Here is a 13,454-nt window from a genome sequence, read left to right as displayed (position 1 = left end):
GTTTTCAGGGTTAACTTTTTTGATTTGTACAAACAGCTGCACAGAGGTGGGGCCATTGAGCTGTTTGCCGATGACACTGCACCTCTGGCCAATTAGAAGCGCCAGTGGCTCAAATTTCAATGCCACTTCCAGCCCAGCATCCTTCAGCCGACTACATCATATTGAACATCCACCACCCGAAGGAACTCCTGCCGCTGTAGCCTTCCTCTGCTCGAGCTGCATGCAAATCCTGATGGTTAAAAACTAGCGCAGCCCTTGGAATGAAGCACCACGTTGGCTCATTTCACTTACAAAAAGATTTTCATTGTTTTGTTCCTCAGCTAAATGATTAATTCCTCCCGACAATTAGCAAGTTTGATAAAATACCATTTTAATTCCAAAGATCTAATTTTTTTTAATCCTAAAGAACAAAAAAATACAACAGCCTGCTGGTGTGCTGTCAGATCAGAAATTACCCCCCCTCCCGCAAAAACAGATGGAACCAACACAGAATATTTTCCAGGGATGTGCCCAGTCTAGTGTTAAAAGTCCCAAGCAACATGAATCTCATGGGAGACTCTTCCACAGCTGTTCTGGAATCTCATGCCTCTGCAGTTACAACCCAAAATTACATTTGTTTTTCTCTTCTACAGAGGCACAAAGCAGGAGTCTATGGGACAGCTGGGAACAGACCCCAACAGTGTTGGGCTCTCAGTCACAACCTCTAATTTATCAGTGATATTCTGAGCTAGACTCAGGCAAGATGACTGTACAATGACACACCCGAAAGCAAACATCTCTGCACTGCTGCCTTTTACCTTCAGCACCACTCACTAGCATTCTCTGCCAGGGACTGTTTGTATTTCAGATCACTTTTGCCCACATGCAGCAGTTTTCCTTTTCCTACCTACTCTGTTGATTTCTACTCCTACGTGGGCCTGATCTCCCCAGGTCCCTTTGACTTATTTCTCTTTCCTCCATGGCATCTGCAGCTCGCTGCAGTTTTACACCATCTGAATATTTAATGATCATGTAAATTACTCCCTCTTCCAGGTGGAACAGTCCCAGTGACAGATGATTGAATACATAACCTGAGAAGCATAAAGCTAAATAATCACCTCTGATCAATTCTTGTGACCCAGGGGTGGGAGAAGAGAAGAGTCTATTCTTTCTCTGCACATAGACAGGCATCAAATTGCAGTCTCTTTCCCATTTTTTAGAGGAGCTTAACTATTCACTTCAGGCAATCAACGCTTTGTTACTTACTGTGTTGGAGTCCTACACTTGTAAGACTTGGCCAATACAGTTACACCAATGTATTATACCGATATAAAATACCCGCAGACTGCTGCTAACATGGACTCAGGTGATACTGGCAAAATAGCATGGTCAAAGAATCACAGAATATCAGGGTTGGAAGGGACTTCAGGAGGTCATCTAGTCCAACCCTCTGCTCAAAGCAGGACCAATCCCCATCTAACTATTTTGCTAGTATAGTTTATTACAGTGTCCCTCCTCGTCCCCCACAAACTGGTAAAAGTGCAAATTTTGGCAATGTAACTGTGCCTACGCTAGGGGCTTTTACCAGCACATTGTTCACTCACAAATCACACATCCTTAATAGACATAATTGTGCTAGCAAAATCTGTAGTGTAGGCATAGTTATATCGGCAAATGGGGATAGTATATTGTTGGGGAAACTGGTATAATTTATACCATCAAAACTCTTGCCAGTATAAGAAGGGCAAGGCAAGTTTCCTAGAGATCTTAATTCAGTTTGATACAGTGAAGCTGAACAACGTGACCAGTTCTGACTGAAGCTTCTCTCACCGTTGGAATATTTATAGGATTTTCCTTCGGTGTGAATACTTTTATAGTCAACAGTGTGGAGTTCTATGGAAGCATCTCTTACAGGTTCTCCCTGATGTGAGTTCTCTGGTGTTTAATAAGGTTGGAGCTCCGATTGAAGGTTTTCTCACAATCACTGCATCTAAAAGGTCTCTCTCCCGTGTGGATTTTCTGATGCTGAAGGAGATGCGAGCTCTGAATGAAGCTTTTCTCACACACTGGACATTTATAAGGTCGCTCTCTAGTGTGAGTTCTCTGATGCTGAATTAGATGTGAGCTGTAAATGAAGCCTTTGTCACAGTCAGCACACTTGTACGGTTTTTCTGCTGCGTGGTTTTTCTGATGGAGCATAAGCTGCGAGCTGCGACTGAAACTCTTCTCACAGCTAGGGCATGTGTAAGGTCTTTCCACATGGTGGGTTCTCTTGTGCTGAAGAAGGTGGGAGCTGCTAGTGAAGGTTTCCTCACACTTGCTGCATTTATAGTTCTGGTCTCCCACGTGGATTCGTTTGTGTTTATTTAGCACTGAGCTTCGGCTGAATCTTTTCTCGCACTCAGGACATTTAAAGGGCTTTTCTTGTGTGTGAACTCTCTGGTGCTGAATGAGATGGGAGCTCTGGTGGAAACTTTTCTCACAGTCAGGACATTTGTAGGGTTTTTCTCCCCTATGAGCTCTCTGATGGAGCATCAGGTGTGAGCTCTGAATGAAGCTTTTGTCACAGTCGGGACACTTATAGGGTCTCTCTCCAGTGTGGATTCTCTGATGCTTAATAAGATTTGAACTCTTGTTGAAGCTTTTGTTGCATTCGGAGCATTTATAGGGCTTCTTTCCTGTGTGAATCTTCTGATGTTTATGAAGATCCGAGACAAGACCAAACCACTCCTCACAGCCATCACACTTGTAGAGTTCCTCTCCCGTATGCATTCTCTGATGCAGAATGAAATGAGACCTGATCGGAAAGGTTTTTTCACATTCCCCACACGTATAGGGTTTCTGTTGTGTGTGGACTCTCTGATGTTTAATAAGATTTGCACTCTGTACAAAGCACTTTGCGCAGGTAGCGCATTTATAGGGTCTCTCTCCTGTGTGGAGTCTCCGATGCTTTACAAGGGTTGAGCTCCAGTTGAAGGTTTTCTCACAGTCGGGGCATTTATAGGGTCTCTCACCTGTATGGACTCTCTGGTGTTTAATAACTGATGAGATCCAGCTAAAACTTTTCTCACACTGGGGGCACTTGTGGGGTTTCACTCCATTGTGAACATTTTGATGCTGAATAAGCCGTGTGCTCCGAATGAATCTTTTCCCACACTTATCACATTTGTAAGGTTTCTCTTGAGTATGCGTTCGCTGATGATCAATCAGCTCTGATCTCTGTCTGAAGCTTTTCTCACACTCGGTACATTTATAGGGTCTCTCCCCCGTGTGGATTCTCTGGTGCTGAAGAAGATGTGAGCGGCGAGTGAAGCTTTTGTCACACTCAGTACATTTATGGGGTCTCTCTCCTGTGTGGATAGGAATGCTTTGGTGTTTACTGAAAGGTCTTTCACTTGGAGTGGATTTCTCCACACTCTCATCCCCTATGTTCCTGTGTTGGCCGGCTGGCCCGCGTTCACTCTCACACGTATTTCCCTCATCACAGCTGTTTGCTTTCTCTCTTTGTGATAAATTCCTGTGCTCTGCCAAACCCTCAGAATTTCCCTGCTGATGATTCTCTTCAATCTTCCACTTGATTCCATCATCTGCGGAAATAAATGGAGAATCCAGATGTTACTTCAACACACAAAGGACATTGGACTCGTGAATGTAAAGCATATAAACATACAGCATATCATGTTGGCATTCTGACTATAGGCTCTATTAGAAAAGCTGAAAATATCCCTTCCATCTCCGTTCAGGAGTGTTGTATGTACAGGAGGTAATTGTTCACTGTACTCAGCACTGTGCCCTCAGATGGAGTACTGGGTCCAGTTTTGGGTGCCACACTTAAGAAAGATGTGGACAAAATTGGAGACCGTCCAGAGGAAAGCAACAAAAATGATAAAAGTCTTAGAAAACCTAATTTATGCCGAAAGGTTAAAAACAACTGGATGTGTTTAGTCTGGAGAAAAGACGACTGAAGGGGACCCCATAACAGTCATTAAGTACGTGAAGGGCTGTTATAAAGAGGATGGTGATCAATTGTTCTCTATGTCCACAGAAGGAAGGTCAAGTAGTAATGGGCTTAATCTGAAGTATTGGAGGTTTAGGTTATATATTAGGGAAAACTTTCTAACTCCAAGGACAGTTAAGCACTGAAACAGGTTAACTAAGGAGGTTGTGGAATCTGCCTCATTGCAGGTTTTTCAGAACAGGTCAAACACTTGTCAGGGATGGTTTAGGTTTCCTAGGACTGGGTCCTGCCACAGTGCAGGCAGATGAACTAAATGAGCCTCTGAAGCTCTACATTTCTATGATTCAGAAGCTCCCTCTCCACCTCCTGGCTTAGCTAATGTTTCAAAGCTCTACAGAGAGGCAAGACAATGATATCCACCACATCCTGCCATCCCACCTCAGCAGTCAGATGTCCGAAGGGGGAGGCTACAGTCCAAAGCCAGTCAGGATAGGTAGGAATCAAGGATAGACACCTGCCAAAAAGATGTAATAATGGCTGGCTACTATGCTGACTGGAGGGGACAAAGCCGTTTCAGTAGAAGCTCACGAAATGCGGGCTTCTTTCTCAGCTCATTAATGAACTCTTCAGAAACTCTGAGTGAGATACTTATTACTCACCAGAGGAGACCCCTGTAGAAAGGTCACTTTCCCTTGACTCCTGGTGAGCCTGCACACGTGGCTCTTCGCCACGTTCAATCAGGAATACAACGTCTGGTTTGGTGACAGCACGCCTGTTAGCGAAAAAAAAAAAAAAAGAATCACACCATGTTTTCTTTTTTCAGAGTAACAGCCATGTTAGTCTGTATTCGCGAAAAGAAAAAGGAGGACTTGTGGCACCTTAGAGACTAACCAATTTATTTGAGCATAAGCTTTTGTGAGCTACAGCTCACTTCATCGGATGCATACTGTTACTTGGCAAGCATAGAGTATTTGGTATTTTGTAAAAGTCTCGTTCAACCTTACTACTTCCCAGGATTGTTCCTCCAGTGGAGCATTTCAACCTGTCCCCAAATGTATTAGCTGCCATATTGTTTGTAATTTTGTTATTTCCAGTCAGGTTTGTAATTTTGCAACATTCCCTATTGTTTTCCTGTCCTCACTGGCGTTTGCAATTCCTCGCAGTTTAGCACCACCTCCTAAATCTACTGGCATGCTGCTTACCTCCTCATCCAGAGCAATGACCACCACTTTAAATGCTGGACCAAATGCTTCTGTAACCATCTCCCAACCCAGAACATGGCTATTTGTTGTTAATTCTAGTTTGTGATCTTTGAACTGTTTTATATCCAAGAAATTGTTCTCCTATCCCACCCAATTTTGGGAGTAAGGTTTTGCGAGATACTATATCAAATTCTTTTCTAAAATACCAATATCAGTCTCTTTAATGGGTCTCTTCCGTCATAGGATTCCCAGATTCTAAGGCCAGAAGAGATCACTGTGATCATCTAATCTGGCCTCCTGCATTACACAGGCTACAGTCTAGGAGATAAAGGCCCCACAAATGAATACAGCATTATTTAAGGTGAAGCTGTACCATAGATAATGCCATTGTAATGTTTTCTGTCTGTCACAGTACAGCCTAAAATCTTAATTGCTTACTCAGTAACCACTACACACTAAGCAAACATCTTCACTGATTTGTCCACAAGGGCACCTTGATCTCTGTCCTAAGAGGTTACAAGGAACTGGGATTGAGATTCAATGTATTTCTACAGGAGAGTCATAAAAGACAAACACCACATAATTTTACAGACCTCTTTGGCCATGAAAGAGTTAGATGAGAGACAGGCTGATCGTGTGGATGCTAAACTGCAGAAAATTTAAATTGCTTCTATTAGAATATTGACACTCTTTCCACGTGGAAAGAAAAGGAGTACTTGTGGCACCTTAGAGACTAACCAATTTATTTGAGCATGAGCTTTCGTGAGCTACAGCTCACTTCATCAGATGTATACCTTGGAAACTGCAGCAGACTTTATATACACACAGAGAATATGAAACAATACCTCCTCCCACCCCACTGTCCTGCTGGTAATAGCTTATCTAAAGTGATCAACAGGTGGGCCATTTCCAGCACAAAGCCAGGTTTTCTCACCCTCCACCCCCCCCACACAAATTCACTCTCCTGCTGGTGCTAGCCCATCCAAAGTGACAACTCTTTACATAATCAAGTCGGGCTATTTCCTGCATAGATCCAGGTTTTCTCACATCCCCCCCACCCCCATACACACACAAACTCACTCTCCTGCTGGTAATAGCTCATCTAAACTGACCACTCTCCAAGTTTAAATCCAAGTTAAACCAGAACATCTGGGGGAGGGGGGTAGGAAAAAACAAGAGGAAACAGGCTACCTTGCATAATGACTTAGCCACTCCCAGTCTCTATTTAAGCCTAAATTAATAGTATCCAATTTGCAAATGAATTCCAATTCAGCAGTTTCTCGCTGGAGTCTGGATTTGAAGTTTTTTTGTTTTAAGATAGCGACCTTCATGTCTGTGATTGCGTGACCAGAGAGATTGAAGTGTTCTCCGACTGGTTTATGAATGTTATAATTCTTGACATCTGATTTGTGTCCATTTATTCTTTTACGTAGAGACTGTCCAGTTTGACCAATGTACATGGCAGAGGGGCATTGCTGGCACATGATGGCATATATCACATATTCTCTGTGTGTATATAAAGTCTGCTGCAGTTTCCACGGTATACATCTGATGAAGTGAGCTGTAGCTCACGAAAGCTCATGCTCAAATAAATTGGTTAGTCTCTAAGGTGCCACAAGTACTCCTTTTCTTTTTGCGAATACAGACTAACACGGCTGTTCCTCTGAAACCTTTCCACGTGGAACATCCCTTATTTGCGCCAACGTACCATGTGCAATGACCCAGCAGCTCGTTTCTGCTTGTGGGCTAAACACAGACGGAGAAGTACACCCATTGTCCTAAACCAGAAAAATATTGTAAACAGAGGGATTAGAGCGACCTTCTGTAATTTGAGTCTCCATTGACTGGAGTGGATTTTTTTTTTTCCCCTCCCACAAAGGAATGCAAGCGCAAACTGTCAAAGTCGAAGGGAAACATGAGAATAACCCTGATCTGAAGATCACTCAGGCCCCTCACAGCTCATGCCACTTCTACAAACTTGCAAATAATAGTTTTTACCCAGTGAGATCGAAGTCTTGTAGCTGTCCCTCATCACATCCTTCTGCCATTCCGCTAGCTCCTCCCACTCCTCCTCAGGAGAGCTAGACAGCAACGTCAAACATAGTCTGAAATGAGAAATGAAATACACTCTGGATCCAGACTCACGGCTGCAACCTTCAGGCCAATGGAGGAGAGAAACAGACAGTCCTTGGCACGGAGAGCTGTGAAATGAGGGAGGATGTGACTCCAGCTTGGGAACTCATAGAAAGTTTGTTATTACATACTGACTTCCGTGTTCTTCCCGTAGCTAAGAAGGAAGTGCAGCCAGTATCCGAGGCCTACAGCAGTCTTAGTACTTGTTAGCGCTATGAGAGATGAACAGTCTGAGGTGCTGATCAGCCCCCAACTGATCAGCTAGTAGAAAGGCTTGAAGTTTAAAAAAAAAAAATTTATGAATATTTTTACAAATACAAGGACCAAGTTCCATTCATTTTGATTTGCTGCCTATTCTAAAGGATTCAGGCATTTTCTGGGGATTCCTCAAATTCTCTCCAAATCCCCCAAATCACCAAACATTTCTAAGCACTAATGATCTTCATTTGAAAATCCATCACAAAAAAGTGGATTATTCCCAGTTCGCTTCCTATTTAAAATGTTTGTGATCCACGCAAGGATCAAAAGCAAAGCCATGTAACTTAGGCTACCAGCCACCATGCAAATAATGAACAGTGATCCTTGGATGAGAACAACCCCATGGATGCAAAAGATGCAGCAAGCATCAGGAGCAGTTCACCAAGGAGTCATTCTCCAAGATAGTAAACGTGCAACATACATTAATCATAACAGATCCTTCCAGCGCCAAGCATTGTCAGCTACATGATAGGCCTGGTCAAAGGTTTACATTTAAAAAAAAAATCTTTTTGGTAAAAACTGGGGTTGTCAAAGAAACTCCACTCTTTCTCCCACCCATCAAACATGTCTTTGGAGGAGGAGAAGTTTTAGTTTTCAGAAACACTTTCAAAACAGATAAGTTGAGGGAGAGGATTTTTTTGGTATGTCTGAAATTATTTGTTTAAAAAGGGCGGGGAAATGCCCGCTCTCTATTTTTTCCTCCCGTCACCCTTCTCCCCCAATTTTCTCATTCCAAAAGTGTGAGAAAAAAACATTTACATTCAAAAGTAACTTTTCCCTTCGAAAAAGCAAGCCTGGATAGTGTCTCTTGCTCCCTTGTCCAGGGTCACACTGATCACCAGATTTGGGATTGAGAAGGAATTTTCCTCCAGCTCAGAATGGTGAGAGTCCCTATGTCTTTTTTGCCTTCCTCTGTAGCATAGGGCATGGATCCCCTGCTAGGATTACCTGTGCACATCTCATCTAATCATTCACTGACATCGCAGGGACCTTGGCCTCACCTGTTCTCTTTTTCTCAGAGCCAAAATGCTTTGGTCTGACTAAAGTCTTTGGGCTTAGTACAGTTAGTGAAATGTAATGGCTTGTGATATACAGGAGGTCAGACTAAAAGTTTACTAAAAAGACGTAAACTCTACGAAACTTCCCCCCCCCCCATACTCTCTTATGTTTAATTTCTTACCCCCTTTTTCCTACTTGAAAAAGATTGTGGGGGAGGGGAGTTTTAAAAGAAAGTGAAGAATTTCCCCCACCAAAAAGAAAATAATTTTTTCCACTGAAAAACACACATTTTTACATTGCACACACAAACTTTGCGTTAAATTTTTTTTTTTCCACAAAACATGAGCTTTGACCAGCTCTAATCCTTCGTTACCAACAGCATCTGCAAGATACAAATCAGAGCTCTTCATTGTCACTCAGATCAGACTAGGAAATCCCCAGGAAAAGTTCCTCCCCGGTGCAACGTGGAGAGTTAGACAGTAACACTGCCATTAAGCAATATTTTAAATACAGCTGGTTTGAAACAGGTTACACAGCTCAGCAGAGACACAGGTTACACTAGAATCCATCACTTTATCCTCTGTCCACGAGCGAAAAGGCCAAGAACGTCACTGTCAAAGCTCTATCTGGGCAGAGGTGTCTCTGGCCATTCCCCTGTGAATCGGGCAGTGTATGTAGTTCAGCAGCCAGTGGGTCATCGGGGGAAGGTTTCACTCAGGGACACTGGCAACTGAAAACAATATTGACTGAACTACAATCAGTTTTAATCTAGGCAACAGATTAGGAATCTCAAACAAAATTCTTGCTTCTCCCTGAGAGGGTCATTCCACAGTTCTGCAAATCAATTAATTCATTCGCTCAGATCTGTGCTGTCAATGGCAATTTGTCCCTCCACGCTCCCTGGGAGTTGCTGGTAGAGTGCCCCAGTGGTGCTGTATAGCTCTGGGGGCAGACACTGCACTCTTCCTTACGCTCCTTAAAAGAACAACATTTCCTGCACCTCAAGCCACCAGGCTCCAGCCTGATTCCCAGCCCACAGCATCTTCCAATTCTCCCCTCCATGTGACTCCCAAATCCAATCCCTCTGCTTTGGGCCCCCATTAGAGACCCAATTCCCTTTCCCCGTGTATCCCCCCACCCCAATTCACTCCTCCACTCTTTGTATCTTTCCATTTTGCTCCCCCACCTTCCCTACCACTCATAGGTGCTCATACCATCCCCACAACACACCAGCCAATCTGCTTCCTAGAATATCAGGGTTGGAAGGGACCTCAGGAGGTCTAGTCCAACCCCCTGCTCAAAGCAGGACCAATCCCCAATTAAATCATCCCAGCCAGGGCTTTGTCAAGCCTGACCTTGAAAACTTCTAAAGAAGGAGATTCTACCACCTCCCTAGGTAAGGCATTCCAGTGTTTCACCACCCTCCTAGTGAAAAAGTTTTTCCTAATATCCAAGAACGTCACTGTCAAAGCTTTATCTGGGCAGAGGTGTCTCTGGCCATTCCCCTGTGAATCGGGCAGTGTATGTAGTTCATTAATTCATTCACCTTGACCTCTCTTGGCTCCCAGCTCCCTCCTCACACCCTATTGCTCCACCTGGGAGAACCAGAGCATTTCTCAGACTTACCACTTCATACCCAAGGGCTCTCCCAGACTTCCAGCCTCCCCACTGGCACACAACCAACCTAACTTTCTCCCTGCCTTCTCTTGCATTCAAACAGGCTTCAGCTACCCAGTCCCAGACCAGTCCCCGGTCCTAACCCAGGGGTTCTCAAACTGGGGGTCGAGACCCCTCCGGGGATTGCGAGGTATTACATGGGGGGGTTGTGAGCTGCCAGCCTCCACCCCAAACCCTGCTTGGCCTCCAGCATTTATAATGATGTTAAATAAATAAAAAAGTGTTTTTCATTTATGGGGGGGGGGGGGAAGTCGCACCCAGAGGCTTGCTCTGTGAAAGAGGTCACCAGTAGCTCCTGAACTCTCACCTTCTGCAACACAGCAAGACCCTGTGGTAACTTCCCATTGCAAGGCTGTGGCCCCTGCCTAAGTCCCAGTTTCCTAGACCAGATGAGCCCAAAGAGCATCAGGTACACGCTGACCCCGGACAGCCTTACGTCGCAGGGACGGTAACACAAGGCCACGGAACATCGCCGATAACCAGCAGCGCCCGCGAGTCAGCGGAGACCCGCCTGGTGCCCGCGGGGGCAGGGGCCCGGTTATCCCCGCCGGCTGGGCGCTGCTTTGCCAGAGTTTTCGCTCGGGTTAAGTCACGGGAGGAAGTTAACGCCTTTGCACAGCGAGTCTGGAGGCCGGTGCGGGCGGCGAGCAGCCCGGCGTTTGGAGAAAGGGCGGCGAGGGACCCTGAACGGGGCCGGGCCCCCCCGCCACCGCAGTCCCGGGCACTTGGCGGCGTTGCTGGGACCCGCCCCAGCCCAGCAGCCGGAGCCCGGCGCGACCCTCCCGCCTGCCCCAGCCCGCGCCCCGGCCGCAGGCCCCCAGGGCCAGGGCCGGCCCCCGCCAGCCCGCCCGGGCGGCTCCCGCCAGCCCGCCCGGGCGGCTCCTCCCGGCCGGCTCCTCCCGGCCCCGGTCCAGCGCCCGACCCGCCGCCGGCCCGGCTCACCTCGCGCCGCCGCCATCGCGCCGCCGGGCCCGGCCAGCGCCAGCCCCGCCCGCCGTAAGCCTGCCCCTGCCGGCCGAGCCGGGCGGGGGATCCGGGCTGCAGCCCGCTCCCTGCAGCGCCGGGCCCACGGGCGGGGAGCGGCTGGAACGTTGCCCCGCCGGAGCCCGAGCCGGGTCCGCCCCTGCCCCGGTCGCGAACTCACAGACCTGCGGGGCAGGGCTCGCCTCTCTCCTGGCGCGGGGCTGGGCCCAGGAAATGTACATCAGCCCTGACCCAACCCTAGGGCTGCCAACTTTCTAATGGTGCAACCCCCTGTCCCGCCCCTGCTCCGGGCCCCGCTCGCTCCATCCCCGCTCCCTAGCTCGCTCCCCCACTTTCATGGGGCTAGGGGTTTGGGGGGGCGTGAGCAGGTATTTTGAGCAGGGGGTTGGACTAGATGACCTCCTGAGGTCCCTTCCAACCCTGATATTCTATGATTCTGTGGTTTCCCTAAACCCCCCTGGCAGGGCGTACACCCGCCTTGAATTTCCCCAACACCCCCTCCCCCGGTTACATGCAGTATTGCCAATTTAGTGCTTGCTTGGAAATCTGAATTTAAATTGAAACAGTAATCCACACTTTAAAAGCATATACAGTGTATGAGAAAATACTTATACTGAGAAAGCAGAATGGGTTTGAAAAGTATGAACAAAGATTAGCTTCCTCATACAGCTATTTAGGGCAATGTTGGCACATTTGTTTAGGCTATATTGGCCTACCTAATCATTTCAAATTATGATTTATTAGCAAGGTCTCACTGAGCTCTCCCCTGTCAGCTCCTGGTGAGCCAGGGATGCATGAAAAGGCTTCAGGACCAGACTGTATTTAACTGGACTCACCTACTCTGCCTAGGTATCCAGCAGACAGAGCTGTACTGCACAAGAGATCAATTTTGGCTGGTGCTGGGTTACAAATCACTGAAGTATAAAATGTGGGGGTCATGAAATGTTGTTCTCCTTATTCCCTCTGTGCTTAATTTGTGCCAGGGCTTGCCGGGGGGAGCCCAGCACCTCCAGGCTCGGCAATGCAGAGCCCTGGGACCTCTGGGCTTGTCAGATCAGTTACAAAAGTAACAAACTTGCTTGAGCCCTGGCACCTCTTTCGTTACAAATTAAGCACTGGTCACCCTCAACTGAACTGCACTTGCTAGGCAGGAGGTTTGGATGCCAGATCCCAGTGGGGGGAGAGAGACGGTGGGGCCCAGGTGTTTTGCTTGGTGGTGGGGGCTCTGCCTAAGAGTCACAGGCACTATTTGACCTGCCCCTCTCTCCTGTTTAGAGAGAGAGCTGATTAGGCTCCAGTCTTTTGGTTTGTTAAGTGATCACTAGAGCTGAAATCACTGAGCATCAGGTCTAAGTGCTTAGACCGGCTGTGGGACAGTGTCTGTGAAAGAGACAGCCCAGCCGGCACTAGCAGCGAGGTTCCCCCACCGAGAGCTGAAATCACTGAGAGCTGGGTGGAACCTCAACAGACTGACTTGCAGAGGTTACAGTTTTCAGAGTAACAGCCGTCTTAGTCTGTATTCGCAAAAAGAAAAGGAGTACTTGTGGCACCTTAGAGACTAACCAATTTATTTGAGCATAAGCTTTCGTGAGCTACAGCTCACTTCATCGGATGCATACCGTGGAAACTGCAGCAGACTTTATATACACACAGAGAATACGAAACAATACCTCCTCCCACCCCACTGTCCTGCTGGTAATAGCTTATCTAAAGTGATCATCAAGTTGGGCCATTTCCAGCACAAATCCAGGTTTTCTCACCCTCCACCCCCCCACACACAAATTCACTCTCCTGCTGGTGATAGCCCATCCAAAGTGACAACTCTCTACACAATGTGCATGATAATCAAGTTGGGCCATTTCCTGCACAAATCCAGGTTCTCTCACCCCCTCACCCCCCTCCCAAAAACCACACACACAAACTCACTATCCTGCTGGTAATAGCTCATCCAAAGTGACCACTCTCCCTACAATGTGCATGATAATCAAGGTGGGCCATTTCCAGCACAAATCCGGGTTTTCTCACCCCCCCACCCCCATACACACACAAACTCACTCTTTCTGGTAATAGCTCATCCAAACTGACCACTCTCCAAGTTTAAATCCAAGTTAAACCAGAACATCCGGGGGGGGGGGGAAGGAAAAAACAAGGGGAAATAGGCTACCTTGCATAATGACTTAGCCACTCCCAGTCTCTATTTAAGCCTAAATTAATAGTATCCAATTTGCAAATGAATTCCAATTCAGCAGTTTCTCGCTGGAGTC

The 13,454-nt window shown here is 46.8% G+C and overlaps 1 protein-coding gene across 2 annotated transcripts; it reads right to left on the bottom strand.

The window, feature by feature from the left end:
- Window positions 1–353: 353 nt before the first annotated feature.
- On the bottom strand, window positions 354–11,432 carry LOC125623119 (uncharacterized). 2 transcript variants are annotated; one of them, XM_048821971.2, is made up of 4 exons: window positions 11,149–11,432; window positions 7,138–7,244; window positions 4,597–4,709; window positions 354–3,566 (listed from the first exon to the last, which is right to left on the bottom strand). In XM_048821971.2, the coding sequence occupies exons 2-4, from the start codon at window positions 7,185–7,187 to the stop codon at window positions 1,888–1,890; spliced, it is 1,842 nt and encodes a 613-aa protein (XP_048677928.1). In that variant the 5' UTR covers window positions 7,188–7,244; window positions 11,149–11,432; the 3' UTR covers window positions 354–1,887. The 2 variants fall into 2 exon arrangements, with proteins under 2 accessions (XP_048677928.1, XP_048677929.1); XM_048821972.2 differs by lacking the exon at window positions 11,149–11,432 and adding an exon at window positions 10,514–10,755.
- Between the last annotated feature and the right edge of the window lie 2,022 nt (window positions 11,433–13,454).

This window comes from Caretta caretta, chromosome 15 (genome assembly GCF_965140235.1).
Source record: "Caretta caretta isolate rCarCar2 chromosome 15, rCarCar1.hap1, whole genome shotgun sequence".
NCBI lineage: Eukaryota > Metazoa > Chordata > Testudines > Cheloniidae > Caretta > Caretta caretta.
Note: the sequence above shows the minus strand (reverse complement) of the source record. Positions and strands in the feature narration are given on the sequence as shown.